We start from the raw sequence: 12,163 nt of genomic DNA, 5'->3' as shown, positions 1-12,163 counted from the left end.
TCATCTAATGACGACTTGGGAGTTAATGGACATATTTCTTGTGTTTAATCATTTATGGATATTCGGCGTCATATTGTCCTGGTGTACATGGTACACACAGCCCTCTCTCCCTTTAATGAAAAATCCTAGATTGAGATATCACACAAGATTCAGCTTTCCATTATTACACCTCTCTCTCCAACATCTTATTCTTATACAGCAAGTGGGGCCACTTGATTCACCTCTTTTTCTTGCTTGAGAACACAACATGAGGCCCCTGTCTAAGTTTTGTCCAAAATCCCAAAAGTGATTCAAGTGAGCCCCTGTGGCTGGCCAATTGGCTTTGTTTTGTACCCCCCAACATAAAATAACCAGCATTTACTTCACCATCCCCACCCTCCAAGGAGGGAGGGACACAAACTTGTGAACACTTCTTAGTCCTCACAGAAATAAATTACACACTAATAAATGTTGGACTCACATTTCATCAACAGTTAGAAGATTTTTCACATATATAAATGGTAGCGTGAACTAGAACAAGACAAAGAGATCATATTTTCAGACTACATTAATATATCGTGTGTGAGCAACCGACCGAAACACAGTTGAAAATAGAATCATAGTTGATAATTTATATATAACATATGTCACATAATCTGACACATAAATGTAATCTAAAGTGCAATAACCCCTTTGGTAGCAGTATTGATTTTGGGAATGGAGCTTGTAGTCTCTAACATTATAGCAAAGCTAGATTGTGCAATGTTTCAGACTTTGAGTTCCTTAGTCGGCCATTAATTGCGATAGAGGCCCACACATTCACCTACCCATCTAACACACTTCCATTTTTCACTCCCAAATTTCTCTCTCTTGTTTTTGTTTTTTTTTATATATATATGTTTTTTCTACTTTCCCCAGCATATACCCTTTTGCCCCTTTTGTTCCATCAATACCTTTGATGACTCAGAAACACACCACCTAAAGACCCGTTCAATTGCTCTTAAGAAAGCTTTTTCTTGATAGGCTCTGCGTTGTTCAAAGACTATTACTACATGTTACCTTATTTAATTTTGCTCACTAGCCACATACATAATCAAAATCTAAATGCACATGACTCAGTCCCTGCATTTATTTCCTCGTGTTTCCACATTCCGTCATTGTTTTATACCTCAATTTCATCTCACGTTCACAGGCTTCATTCACACCCCAAACATTGCATTTTCATTTATATATACATACCTGATATCCATTAATCGAAGATAAAGTTTTGGAAACAGAGGTAAATACTCTCAACAACTTCAGTTACAAACCGCTTACTTGTTTATATGTATATATATATATCTATTTAAGTACATATAATCTCTTTTTGTAGTTTGTGCCATCCATTATTAACCTTACTTCCTTTGAACTTTTCAGGGCTTGACAAAACCCCCTTCTCTCTTCCTCGATTTTGCTTCATCTTGTATTCTATATAGGCTTTTTGAACTGCCTGGTGGAAATGGGCAAAAGACATGATCATCAAATACTACTTGTAGTGGCGCTGCGGTTACTCCTGCTGCTCATCTTTCTGGTCGGCCATACTCAGAGCTCAAGAACATTGCAGAGTCAAGTTTTCAAGGTAATGAAGCCCAACTCTGATCACAATCCACATGAGGGTAGCTTTTTTGCATTCTTACCAAAAGCTTCGCCAATCCCTCCATCTGGACCTTCCAAGGAGCACAATGGTGTTGGGTTACAAAGCTCATCACAGCTCTCACCTTGAAGACACACATATATATATATATATAATATATAATCTTTCTACAGACAAAGGTAGATGTTGCTGCTCATATTTCTTCTTCAACTCACAGAACCAATATTGGTCATGGGCAATGTACATGGGGTTGATGGATATATATATCTCTCCATAATTTTTGTTATTTTTGTTTGTTGCAGCTTAATTTTATGAGAAGCTATTATAATTAGCATGGCAAGTTTCAATGTTTCTGGGTATGGATTTGTCTCCTTCTTGGAAGAGCAAGAGTAAATTTTCATCCAGCTGATGATGAACAGGAAGTTTTGTAAGGAAAAAAAGAACCAAAAAAATAGGCCATTAATTCAAATTTAACAAGTTTGAATTTGTGTCTTCTTCCACAAGTTTGATGCAGAAAAAGTAAAGATTATGGAGTTGCGTCTCAGTGATCATGAACTTTCTAGCTTGGTACTGTACTTAAGATTGAGTGTGAGCAAACCCAAAATCTATTGACAGGAATGATGATGGACGTCCTCTTCAAATTTATTAGGGCGACATGTCATGATCTCATATTTTATGTCATTCATTTGATTTGTGAAAGGCACAATCATACCTATTTTATTTTTATTTTTAATGTGCTGATGGGAAGGTGTTGAGAAGGAGATGGGGAAGAAAACAAAATCAGAAGAATACACATTTCTTATTTTGCATTATTTGCTTCATTTTTTCAAACACGATTGGAGACTATCCACTTTAATTTGACTTTTGTTTTCCTTTTTCTGTAAGTTTTGTTCTAATTAATGCCTATGATATAACCGCAAGAAGTAGATGCTAAAGTCTCTTATGAATCTGTAACCGAAACAAAGTCTTCTTATGCTCACCATCCATGAAGATATATTGCATATATATATATATATATATATATATATATAACAGAGTCCAACTTGGACTGCGTTTTTGGAGGGAGGGTAAATTGACCAACTATCTCATAAAAGTTCGTTGCTAGCTAGAGTTGGTTAAGTCTTTTCACATCTTGCATTAAATTCAACAAACTGCTCATTCAGATAGAGAGAGAAAGGGAGAGGAGAGAGAGCATGTGATAACTATGAATTTAAATAAATAAAAAATAATCGCATAATTTGTAAGGAATTTACAACTCAAGTAGTTAAAAGTATTTATCAATACATCTGATTTCTCTTGTATAAAAAAATAGAACTGTAGTTGTCAAAGAAAAGTCTTGAGGTCAAAGGTTGTGCACTTAGTATTAGAAATATTTGGATTTTGGTGAGGGAAATTCAAAGAGTTTGTTTGGTTAGAACTTAAAGAAATAGGGGGGGTCCCTGCTGGCTTTTCCACTTTTCACTCACTGATGTTCTGTTAGCAGCTTCTGCGTCAGTTTCAGTGTCGGCAGGTTATCAAAATGGTTTTCCATCAAAATGATCACATATGGGAAGTAGGCTCACCTGCAATTGTTATAATTAAACAGTACATATATCAAGTGCTGCCAGTCGTGCAATGCAGAGCCATTTGCATGTAATTCACTTGATTTTACTATTTCAATTCATTATGCATGCATGCTTCAAAAACAAAAAACAAAAAAAGACCATGTAAATGAAAAACGATGCATGTGATTCGTATTCTTTTGATCCCCGAATTTCATTTTTAAATTTCAAGTGGCCTCCTTTAATGAAACTGCTACAACTTTCCATTGGCCTAGAAGAACATCTAACGTGCCTGTTTTGGGAGAAAAGTAGGGCCATTTTTCATGCAAAAATAGTACAATTTGGGTTCGCCAGAGGAGGAGGGACTACTTGATCCCGAAACACCAAGTGAAGCTTACCTACACTAACAGATCTAGAAATTTTTTAACGGAGGTGCAATTTTAGTAGGATTTTAAAAAAAATTAAATGCGCTGAGCTGTAGCGCAGTGCAATAGCAGACTGAATTCATTTAGGCTTTTCATCGAACATCTAGAGTGCATCTCCTAGGTTGAGCAAATGTGCAATATGCAGCACCTACAATGACTTTCCCGACGAAAGAATGTGTAGTTGCACCTCCTTATGCCTTAATAGGTTCGTCACTGCTTACCTATTATGATTAGATTTCTCAATGAGTGAAACGATTTGTGTCGTGTAACCATTATTTTTGTAGGTTTCCTTCATGTTTAGAATTTTCCACTCATTTACTTAACGGGTCATGTTCGATTGAGTTATACGGACCCGCAAAACAAGATCACTTTGCCAAGTCTACCGAGGAATAAAACTTACATGTGTAAGTACGTCTCTCCTCACATGATGGGCAAAAACCCATTGCTTGGAATCAACTAAATATATAATTTAGGAGAACAAATGAAAGCACAATACGTCCTGAGCATTCTCATCACAAACTTTACATTGAACGCATCAACAATCAGTTTGAATTACCTATAACAATAATTAATTAGGTTACCCACTAACCAGTAGTAGTCTCTTTCAATTGACATCGTCACTAGGGTTTATCAACCATTTGAGTATAAAGAGGCAATCGAAACCTTGCGGTTAAATTCACAAGAAAGAACAATTAAGGGGCAGCAAGTTCGGAAGCGAGAAGTGGAACTTTTTTTTTGCTCAGATCGTCTCATAAATGAAGATTTTATATACACTACAATACAACACGTGTATAAAGGGTAAATACCCATAAATTAAATGGAAGTGGGAAAATCAATTTAAAAAGAAAAAAAATGGGAGACAGTGGGAAGGGATGAAGGGTGATAACAAAAAAATAAAAAAGGCAAAAAGAGGTGTTTGCATCCCTTCATACCCCACCCTTTCTTGCTTCCCTCAACACCATCACAGTAATTGATACAAAATGAGTGTTAATGACTTTCCCTCCTGCCCTCCATGCTAAGATTGTTGAGATGCAGGTGAGAGAGCTCCGTCTGATCTACGTGCAGCTGAGCCAGAAACTGAAGATTTGTCTGACCCACGGACATTGTACTTCTCGTACACTTTCTCACGATTCTCGGACCACCAAATCTCTGCTTGGTGCTCTCCAAATCTTCTTCGGCTGCAAATGAACGTATATTATCAGATTTTATTCCGCTGGATAGCTTTGATACATAACACCACAGTTATGAACTGAGTACGCGGCAGAAGGATTGGTAAGAGGTTTCAGGTTCATACCATGTTATGGGCAATATGAAAATCATGATCATATGAAAATAAAAATTAAATCAAATAAACTGATCAAAAGAGCATGGCCATCTATCAGCTTACGAGCCATATTGCATCAGGAAAATAGCATAACCAAGGAGTACCTGAAGCGCACTCGTTTGAGATCTCTAGTTCCATCCCGCAGAGCCACAAGAGTTATATAAACACCAGGCTCATATTGTTCAATCCATTCTGCCTCAACTGTATTACCATTAGCAGCCGATGGAGAATTCCTGGATCTCATATCATTCTCCCCATCTTGGAAAGGTCCGGATTCCTTGCCATCAACAATGTCTGACACACTACCACTAACTGCCTGAAATGCTCCTCCATTGGGTAGTTTATCTAGGGGATTTACCATCCCATTGGAAGTCAGAAGCTCCCGATTCTGTTGCAGGTTAGTTTCATTCGTTCCAACTGGATCCTTGAGTGAATGAGTCGGGCCCGGACTTCCATTTGTTGTAGCAGAGTCGATTCCCAAGGAGGAAATCAAGTAAGAACTGCTGATCGAATTTGATCTTGAATGCTGCCCTCCATTAGCATCTGGATAGTGAATGCCATTTGGCTCCAAACCATTTGGCAGCCTTTCCGCCAAATCCTTGAGCTGAAATATTGTAAACGATGATGATCACTATGGCAGTTCAACGTAAAACAAAATTCAACCAAAATAGTAGAGGTACTCAGCTACCTAACCCAATAGTAATGAATTTCGTCCAAAAAAAAAACTCTTGCCTTCTAACAGAGTTGGAAGATTGGGAAACTGACAAAAAGGAATTTAAAACTCGTACTATTGGCCACTAAATGTCACAGCCTATATGGAAATTTAAGATAAACTATGGGTAATTCATGCACAATTCTACTTTCGATGAAGTTTATTATATTAAATTCAATATTATAATGGGACAGCTAAATGTGAGTTTTACTAGACATCAGACATAAAAGTTGAAGATCGTGAATAAATTAAGGAAATGAAAGCATATAGCTGAACTAATGACCTGTGCGGTTAGAGCCTTTATAACTTCTTTTGCAGCTTTACATTTCGCAGCTTCCTCTGCAGCCAATGCCATAGCTTCTTGTGCTTTCTTTGATGAACTCTGAAGCTCTAATTCCTGAAGCTCACACTTCTTTTTAAGGCTATCAACCTTACCACAATGTTTTATAACAAATTGTTAAAATATGATATTACAAATACTCAAACATGAAAGCCGACACCCTGCTTATGAGGTATATAAAAAATAGCAATTAAGTCCAGACAAGTATGAATTATATACCTGTGAACGTAACTTTAGCACTTCCTGATTCAAAAGTTCATTTGTTTTCTTTAAACTATCAGCAATACTTTTTGAGAATGAAAGTCCTGATGTTGTAGGAACTGGAGTCGCAAAACGAGGAGGGCTTGGTCTCCTCGAGAATGGTGATACAGATCTCGAACTTACTCCAGATGGTGTAAGAACTTGTTTGGGAACTGTTCGCCGCAGATCAACAGCAGTTGACATAACAACATCCTTTAATTGCAACAATGAAGGTGCTTGAGCGGAGCGGACGAGGGAAAATGTTTCAGCTTTCTTTCCTTGCTTGGCAGCTTTAGTATCCAATTGTTTTATCAAATCCATGTTAGAAGATACAGAAGACTTGTATAATCTTATGTCAGCCTTATCCAACCTGTCCTTGTTCTCACCTGACAAGCGAGGTATAGAGTTCCTTCTGTTATTACCACCAATTTCTGACACCTTATTCAATTTCACATAACAAGGATCACACACTCGATATGGTTTCCCAGGATTAGGAGCTAGTGCTGCTCTTGTTGCTTTTCTTGAACTGCATGAGTGGCAGTGCACAAGTCCACAATTATAGCAATTGTGCCTTTTCCTTGTGAATCCAAAAGCCTGTCTACAAGAAGAGCACTGTGACTGCTCAGCACCAGATACCCATTTGTGAAGACAAATAGCTGCTGTATAGTTTGAACCACAACCAATATATTTCACATGTCTATCCTTTAAAGCTTCAACCAAAGTTGGTGTTTTCCGATCTTCAACATCTCCATGGCCCAACCTCCCATTAGCCCCCTTTCCCCATGTATAAACTTCATTCCTGGATGTTAATACTGCTACATGATAAGCACCACAAGCAATTTCTTCAATACAATCTCCAGAGAGCTTGTCTTCTACCAAGCAAGGTAGCTTTCCATCTGAATTGGGATTTCCAAGCTGACCATAAACAGTACTGCCCATTGTAAAAACATGTCCTGATGTCGTCAAGCCAACAGTTAAACTGTGCCCGCAAGCAATTTTGTGAAAATTGTAATCAATAAGAGCTGGAACACAAGTTGGTTTAAGCCGGGCTTCCTTGTCTCCGTGTCCAAGACGATTTTTATCTCCATCACCCCAAGTAAACAATTTACCTGATGAAATACTTGCACTAGATTGTGTTGCAATAACCTCCACAACAGCAGCAGTATGCCACACCCCACATGCAACAGAAATTGTCCTCAACCCTGATAGGGATTCTACTTCTCTCGGATATGCAACATTTTCTCTGTCTCCATGACCTAAGACACCAAATGTGCCATCGCCAAATGTGAAGAGTTTCCCTGTTGATGTTACCAGGGCCGTATGCCATGGACCACAAGTCACAGAGGCAACTTGGAGTCCCTCAAGAGGACCAGAAATTCTCTTTGGTATCCAATGGCTGACATCAGTGCCATGACCAAGAAGCCCAGCATTGTGCGTACCATCTCCCCACGTATAAAGTTCCCCAGCCATTGTAACAGCACAAGTGTGAAATTGTCCACATGCCGCAAAATCAACACTAGTAGCTGCCAGCGATTCAACTAGACGAGGTTGAACAACATCCTTCCCAGCACCATGCCCAAGTCGTCCTCCAGATTCTTCACCCCATGTAAACACTTCACCTTGTCTCGTGACCAGGGCTGCATGCCTGACCCCACAGGCTATATGGTGTACATCCAAAACAACATTGGACTCTAATGGCCTAGGCACAAGCACATCTGATCTCGGGCTCAAATAATTTGTATTTTTATCAGCCCCAACCTTGACAACGCTATCACAAATATCCTCACCCCATACGTATACATCGCCTAGAGCTTCACAGTCATCCGGCGCAGAACCATGACTTGAAGTGCTGGGAGCACTTGAAACACTAACTCGAAATGCATCTGAACCAGATCCTTTTACTTGCATATTTATCTGGTCTGATGCAGCATGTGACCTCTCAGAAACCGGAGAATTTTCAGGTGGAAATCTCTTTGGCGAGATATTTGGTTTGAAACTGACAGAGATCTCTGGAGAGCCACTATCTCGTGGACCACTAACAGAACTATCACTAGGGCTATTTGAGGTCAAGTCCCTGCCATCCTGAAATTAATTTACCCAAAGACTTGATAAGCAGGCAGCAGTTCAACAGGTACACTTCATACATATCTAAATGTAAGAGAAACTTTCATAAATCCAAATATTTGTGTATGTACGTGTGTGCCAGTGACGACTCATTTCTGCATATTCTACAATAATACAGTATAAACTAAACCATAAAGAAGTTGGATGGCTCATTAGTAATTAATGTAATAAAAGAACTTTTAGAAATAAATAACTATATATACACAATAAGTTCACCCAGGCAGAAATTTGATATAAAACTATTCTGAGGCATCATGTTTCAGCATTTCAACTTTAGCTTAAAAGCTTCAAATGCACATGATAATGCATATATAACGCAGGTCACTGCAAGACACAATATAAAGTTAACAAGGAAAAGGTTTCTAAGTAGGCATACTTACATCAAGGTAGAGGCCTCCATCACTCCATCCATCAATTTTGGAACGCCCACCTCTACCAGAGGATATTAATGCTTTGAGGCCTGCAATCCACACTTCTGCCTCAACTTTGTCCTTGCAAATCTGGAAGGCAATAATAACAGATTCTCATTTATAATATTATTATAAAAATAAGAATTAGAAACAATGTAATTACAGATAGAATTTAAACTTCCACCACTAACCAGATCAAGAGATCGCTTTCCGTTATTATATATAAGGGAAAAAGATAAATAGTCCTTTTCAGGACGCAGATATCGTTGAAAGACGGCCTGTAGTAAATATGGGGACCATACGAAATTAGAATAAGTACAGCTACAAGACTTCAACCTTACAGTGATATCAAACCAAAAATACATATATCAAAGTAATATCGAATATCTTACAGTTCTTTGTCCAGGGACGATTCTTGAGACGGAAGCTAACTTCAAACTTCTTTCACCACTACTTGAAATCCAGATCAAAGATGATTCGTCCTGCAGTTAGTAAATGAAGCAGTAAGTAGAAAATGGAAGGCATTTAAGAAGCATAAAGATTTATGAATCAAATTATAATAGATATAACCACAAGCCATAGATAGCCAACAAAAAGCAGTCTCGTTAGCAGTATTTTCCATCGCATATGCCAAAAGACATAGCAGCATACATATCCAGCAACTTAGCTGCACAACTAATGTCAACTGACATTAAACATGATCAAGTCCTTACAATGTGCAAAATTTCAGTCTATCAAAACTCCATAAATCCATTACTGATACCTTTCCTTCGAACTATAGACCATATTTTTCCCTGACTGACCTGAAACCACACTACAATTAAATTCCCAAAAATCTAATCATTGCCCTAGACGGTGGGAACTGCCTACTGTACCCTCTCAGTTCCAATCTTCTACAAAAGAACCTTAATGTTTTTCTTCAAATTTTGTGTAACATTGCAACATAAAACTTGATATTTTAAAAGATATATTGCACAATTCTGTACAAATTTCCATCAAACCCTGCTATACTTCTGATTAATCAATGAAAACTTATTCTTCACTTCATCCTTTCATAAGTGAATACATTGTGTTTTACTGTCTGTTTCTATGCAGGAAACGTGGAATAAATTTTTTACTTCAACCTTTATAATTGCACACATCATGTTTTATTCCTTGCATGCAGCAGACGAAGTACCAATATCTTACAATTTTAAATAAATTTGAAAAAATCTTAATAGAGAAGCTTTAGATACAAACTTACAGTAGAAAGTCTAAATGGACAAAACTTAGGCTTTCCCTTACGACCATATTTCAGTAGTTGAGCACCCTTCTTCAAAGCAATTATTGCCTGCAAATCATTTAAGGATCATTGGAAACAATGGGAAAGATAACAACAGCAGATAAACTCTTGATGCAATATACACATAACCACAAGAACCCACACAAGAAAGTAGTATCATTCATGCTGGAATAATGAGTTCTTCTCACAACCAAAATCAAATTTCACTCTAATCATAATGTTACATTAAACTTGGTACCACATATAGTAACAACTTTGTAACTTTCAACCAAAAGCACAGCAATTTAGTTCTCTCTCAGTTACAACCTTCCAAGATACATTCTAGGTCTTTACTGCCTCCCGTCCGGCAACTAAGAGAATTAATCTCTAACTCCAAACTTCTACAATATTTTGAATCTGCTAAAATTACAATTGATTCTGTTCCAAATTGAGCAGCAGGTTTTACACCCTGAAGAAAAAGTGAAATGTGGTTGCACGTAATGCCATTGCCATTAGATCACCCTGTGGCAATAATGACTAGACACTTATCAATTGAAGACGTCAGTACTGTACACATGTCCTTGGACCTAACCCAGATGTCAATCTGGATTCTAAATGTGCCTGGAGAAAATAAAAATAAAGAATTTAAATCTTAAGGCCTGTTTGTTCCTTTACAAACACCCATTATTGCATCACTATGCAAGAAAGATGAACCCAGAACCTCTTAAATCAAAACCTTACAAGATATGTTCCGAAAAATATCATTTTTCACATACATGTGAGCAAGGCTGTTACCAAAAAAATATAACATAAATATGGCTAAAAATAAAGAATTCTCCACCCAATTTCCACCTTTTACATGTAAAAGAAGAGGCAAAAACAAATCTTCTGATTTTAAAGTAACAAAACAGGCACAAAACAAGTTAAGGATCTTTTAATTTTCTCTCCTTTTATTTACATTTGCTCAGGTTCACAAGGACTCTCTTCAAATGAACACGTACTAAAATTTTGAAGAAGAAAATTTAGAGAGAAAGAGACCTGGTCGATGTCACGGTTGGCATTCCCGGAGCTAACAAGATCTGCCATTCCATGTGAGAGAAATTACCGTAACGCCACCACCCTCTCCGATCCCTCGGCGGAGCTCCGTTCATCATCTACCTTCCAACTTTCTCTCGCTCTCGCTCTCGCGCGTCCGTACAATACCATTAACGGCCACGTCACCACCACCACCACCACCACCTCTGCTCAGCTCTCTCTCTATCTCTCTTTACACTAAGCCTCGTAGATCTGCTGAAACCCAAAGACCTCCATTTCTGAGCTTTGACTCCAAGCAAAGAAGAAGCTGAGCTCGAAGCCGTGGACTGTGGAGAGCTGGTTATGGAAAGACTGAGGGCGAAAGAAGGCGGCTTTGAAGAGGAATACGGGGGTTCAGAGAGGAATTTAGAAGGTGAGAAAAAGAAGAAACGAAACGGCGTCGGAGAAGAGAACGGGAAGGAAGAGAACCGGACGGAGGAGGGAACAGAGGAGAGAGAAAAATCCCTGGAAAGAGAAAGAATTTAGGGGGTGGGGTGTCCGAGTCTGTAAAAAGTACTAGTCAAAGCTGTGGAAAATTGAATACCGATAAATTAAATCAAAATTCCCTTGTTTCTTTTTCTTTCCTTACGGATTTTCTCTTTCTTTCAATAATTTTCCCAAATTCATATGTAGAATTTTATTCAAGTATTATTTTGTTTCCCGTCTTTTATAGACATACAAATACAATCATAGTCTTCAATGTCTGCAAATGAGTGCTAACTAGTTGAGAAGATACAGGTCCAAGATGGAAAGTCCACCCAAAGTTTTTCATTTATAAAAAACAACCATAAAAATAAGAAACTATTATTAGCACTCTAAAATTATAGGTGCATTCTTAAAAAAAATAATAATAATTAGAAAACAAAATTTCATCAATTTATATATATATATAAGCGATATTCTTATTCGGGTGCAAAGTATAAAGCACATCCGTTATAACCAACTTGGCTAAACTCATATCTGCAATTTCATCATTTTAAGACATGCACGATGAGAAATGCCAACAACAATTCTGTAAACAAAATCTACTTGATTATTAATTTGATTTAATATCAATCCTAAAACATCTTCAATAACTTCTTCAACAATTTGAGATACTC

The 12,163-nt window shown here is 37.7% G+C and overlaps 1 protein-coding gene and 1 long non-coding RNA gene across 3 annotated transcripts; one reads left to right on the top strand and one right to left on the bottom strand.

Annotated features, from left to right (window-relative positions):
- Positions 697 to 2,141, top strand: LOC18766823. 2 transcript variants are annotated; one of them, XR_002273012.1, is made up of 3 exons: positions 697 to 1,258; positions 1,396 to 1,791; positions 1,915 to 2,141. It is a non-coding gene; the product is annotated as an uncharacterized LOC18766823 (long non-coding RNA). The 2 variants fall into 2 exon arrangements; XR_002273011.1 differs by having other exon boundaries at positions 1,396 to 2,141.
- On the bottom strand, positions 4,289 to 11,694 carry LOC18768395 (E3 ubiquitin-protein ligase HERC2). The gene is made up of 9 exons (XM_007201700.2): positions 11,028 to 11,694; positions 9,972 to 10,058; positions 9,121 to 9,210; positions 8,920 to 9,006; positions 8,699 to 8,818; positions 6,174 to 8,276; positions 5,898 to 6,044; positions 5,007 to 5,506; positions 4,289 to 4,756 (listed from the first exon to the last, which is right to left on the bottom strand). The coding sequence occupies exons 1-9, from the start codon at positions 11,073 to 11,075 to the stop codon at positions 4,594 to 4,596; spliced, it is 3,345 nt and encodes a 1,114-aa protein (XP_007201762.1). The 5' UTR covers positions 11,076 to 11,694; the 3' UTR covers positions 4,289 to 4,593.

The sequence above is a fragment of the Prunus persica genome, chromosome G8 (genome assembly GCF_000346465.2).
Source record: "Prunus persica cultivar Lovell chromosome G8, Prunus_persica_NCBIv2, whole genome shotgun sequence".
Classification (NCBI taxonomy): domain Eukaryota; kingdom Viridiplantae; phylum Streptophyta; class Magnoliopsida; order Rosales; family Rosaceae; genus Prunus; species Prunus persica.
This window is presented reverse-complemented; position numbering and strand designations above follow the sequence as displayed.

Coding starts and splice junctions, on each gene's coding strand:
- LOC18768395 (XM_007201700.2), bottom strand. CDS start 11,075: ATGGCAGATCTTGTTAGCTCCGGGAATGCCAACCGTGACATCGACCAG. Junction 9,007..9,120: donor TCGTCCCTGGACAAAGAACT/GTAAGATATTCG, acceptor TATTTACTACAG/GCCGTCTTTCAACGATATCT. Junction 5,507..5,897: donor TAAAGGCTCTAACCGCACAG/GTCATTAGTTCA, acceptor ACAATATTTCAG/CTCAAGGATTTGGCGGAAAG.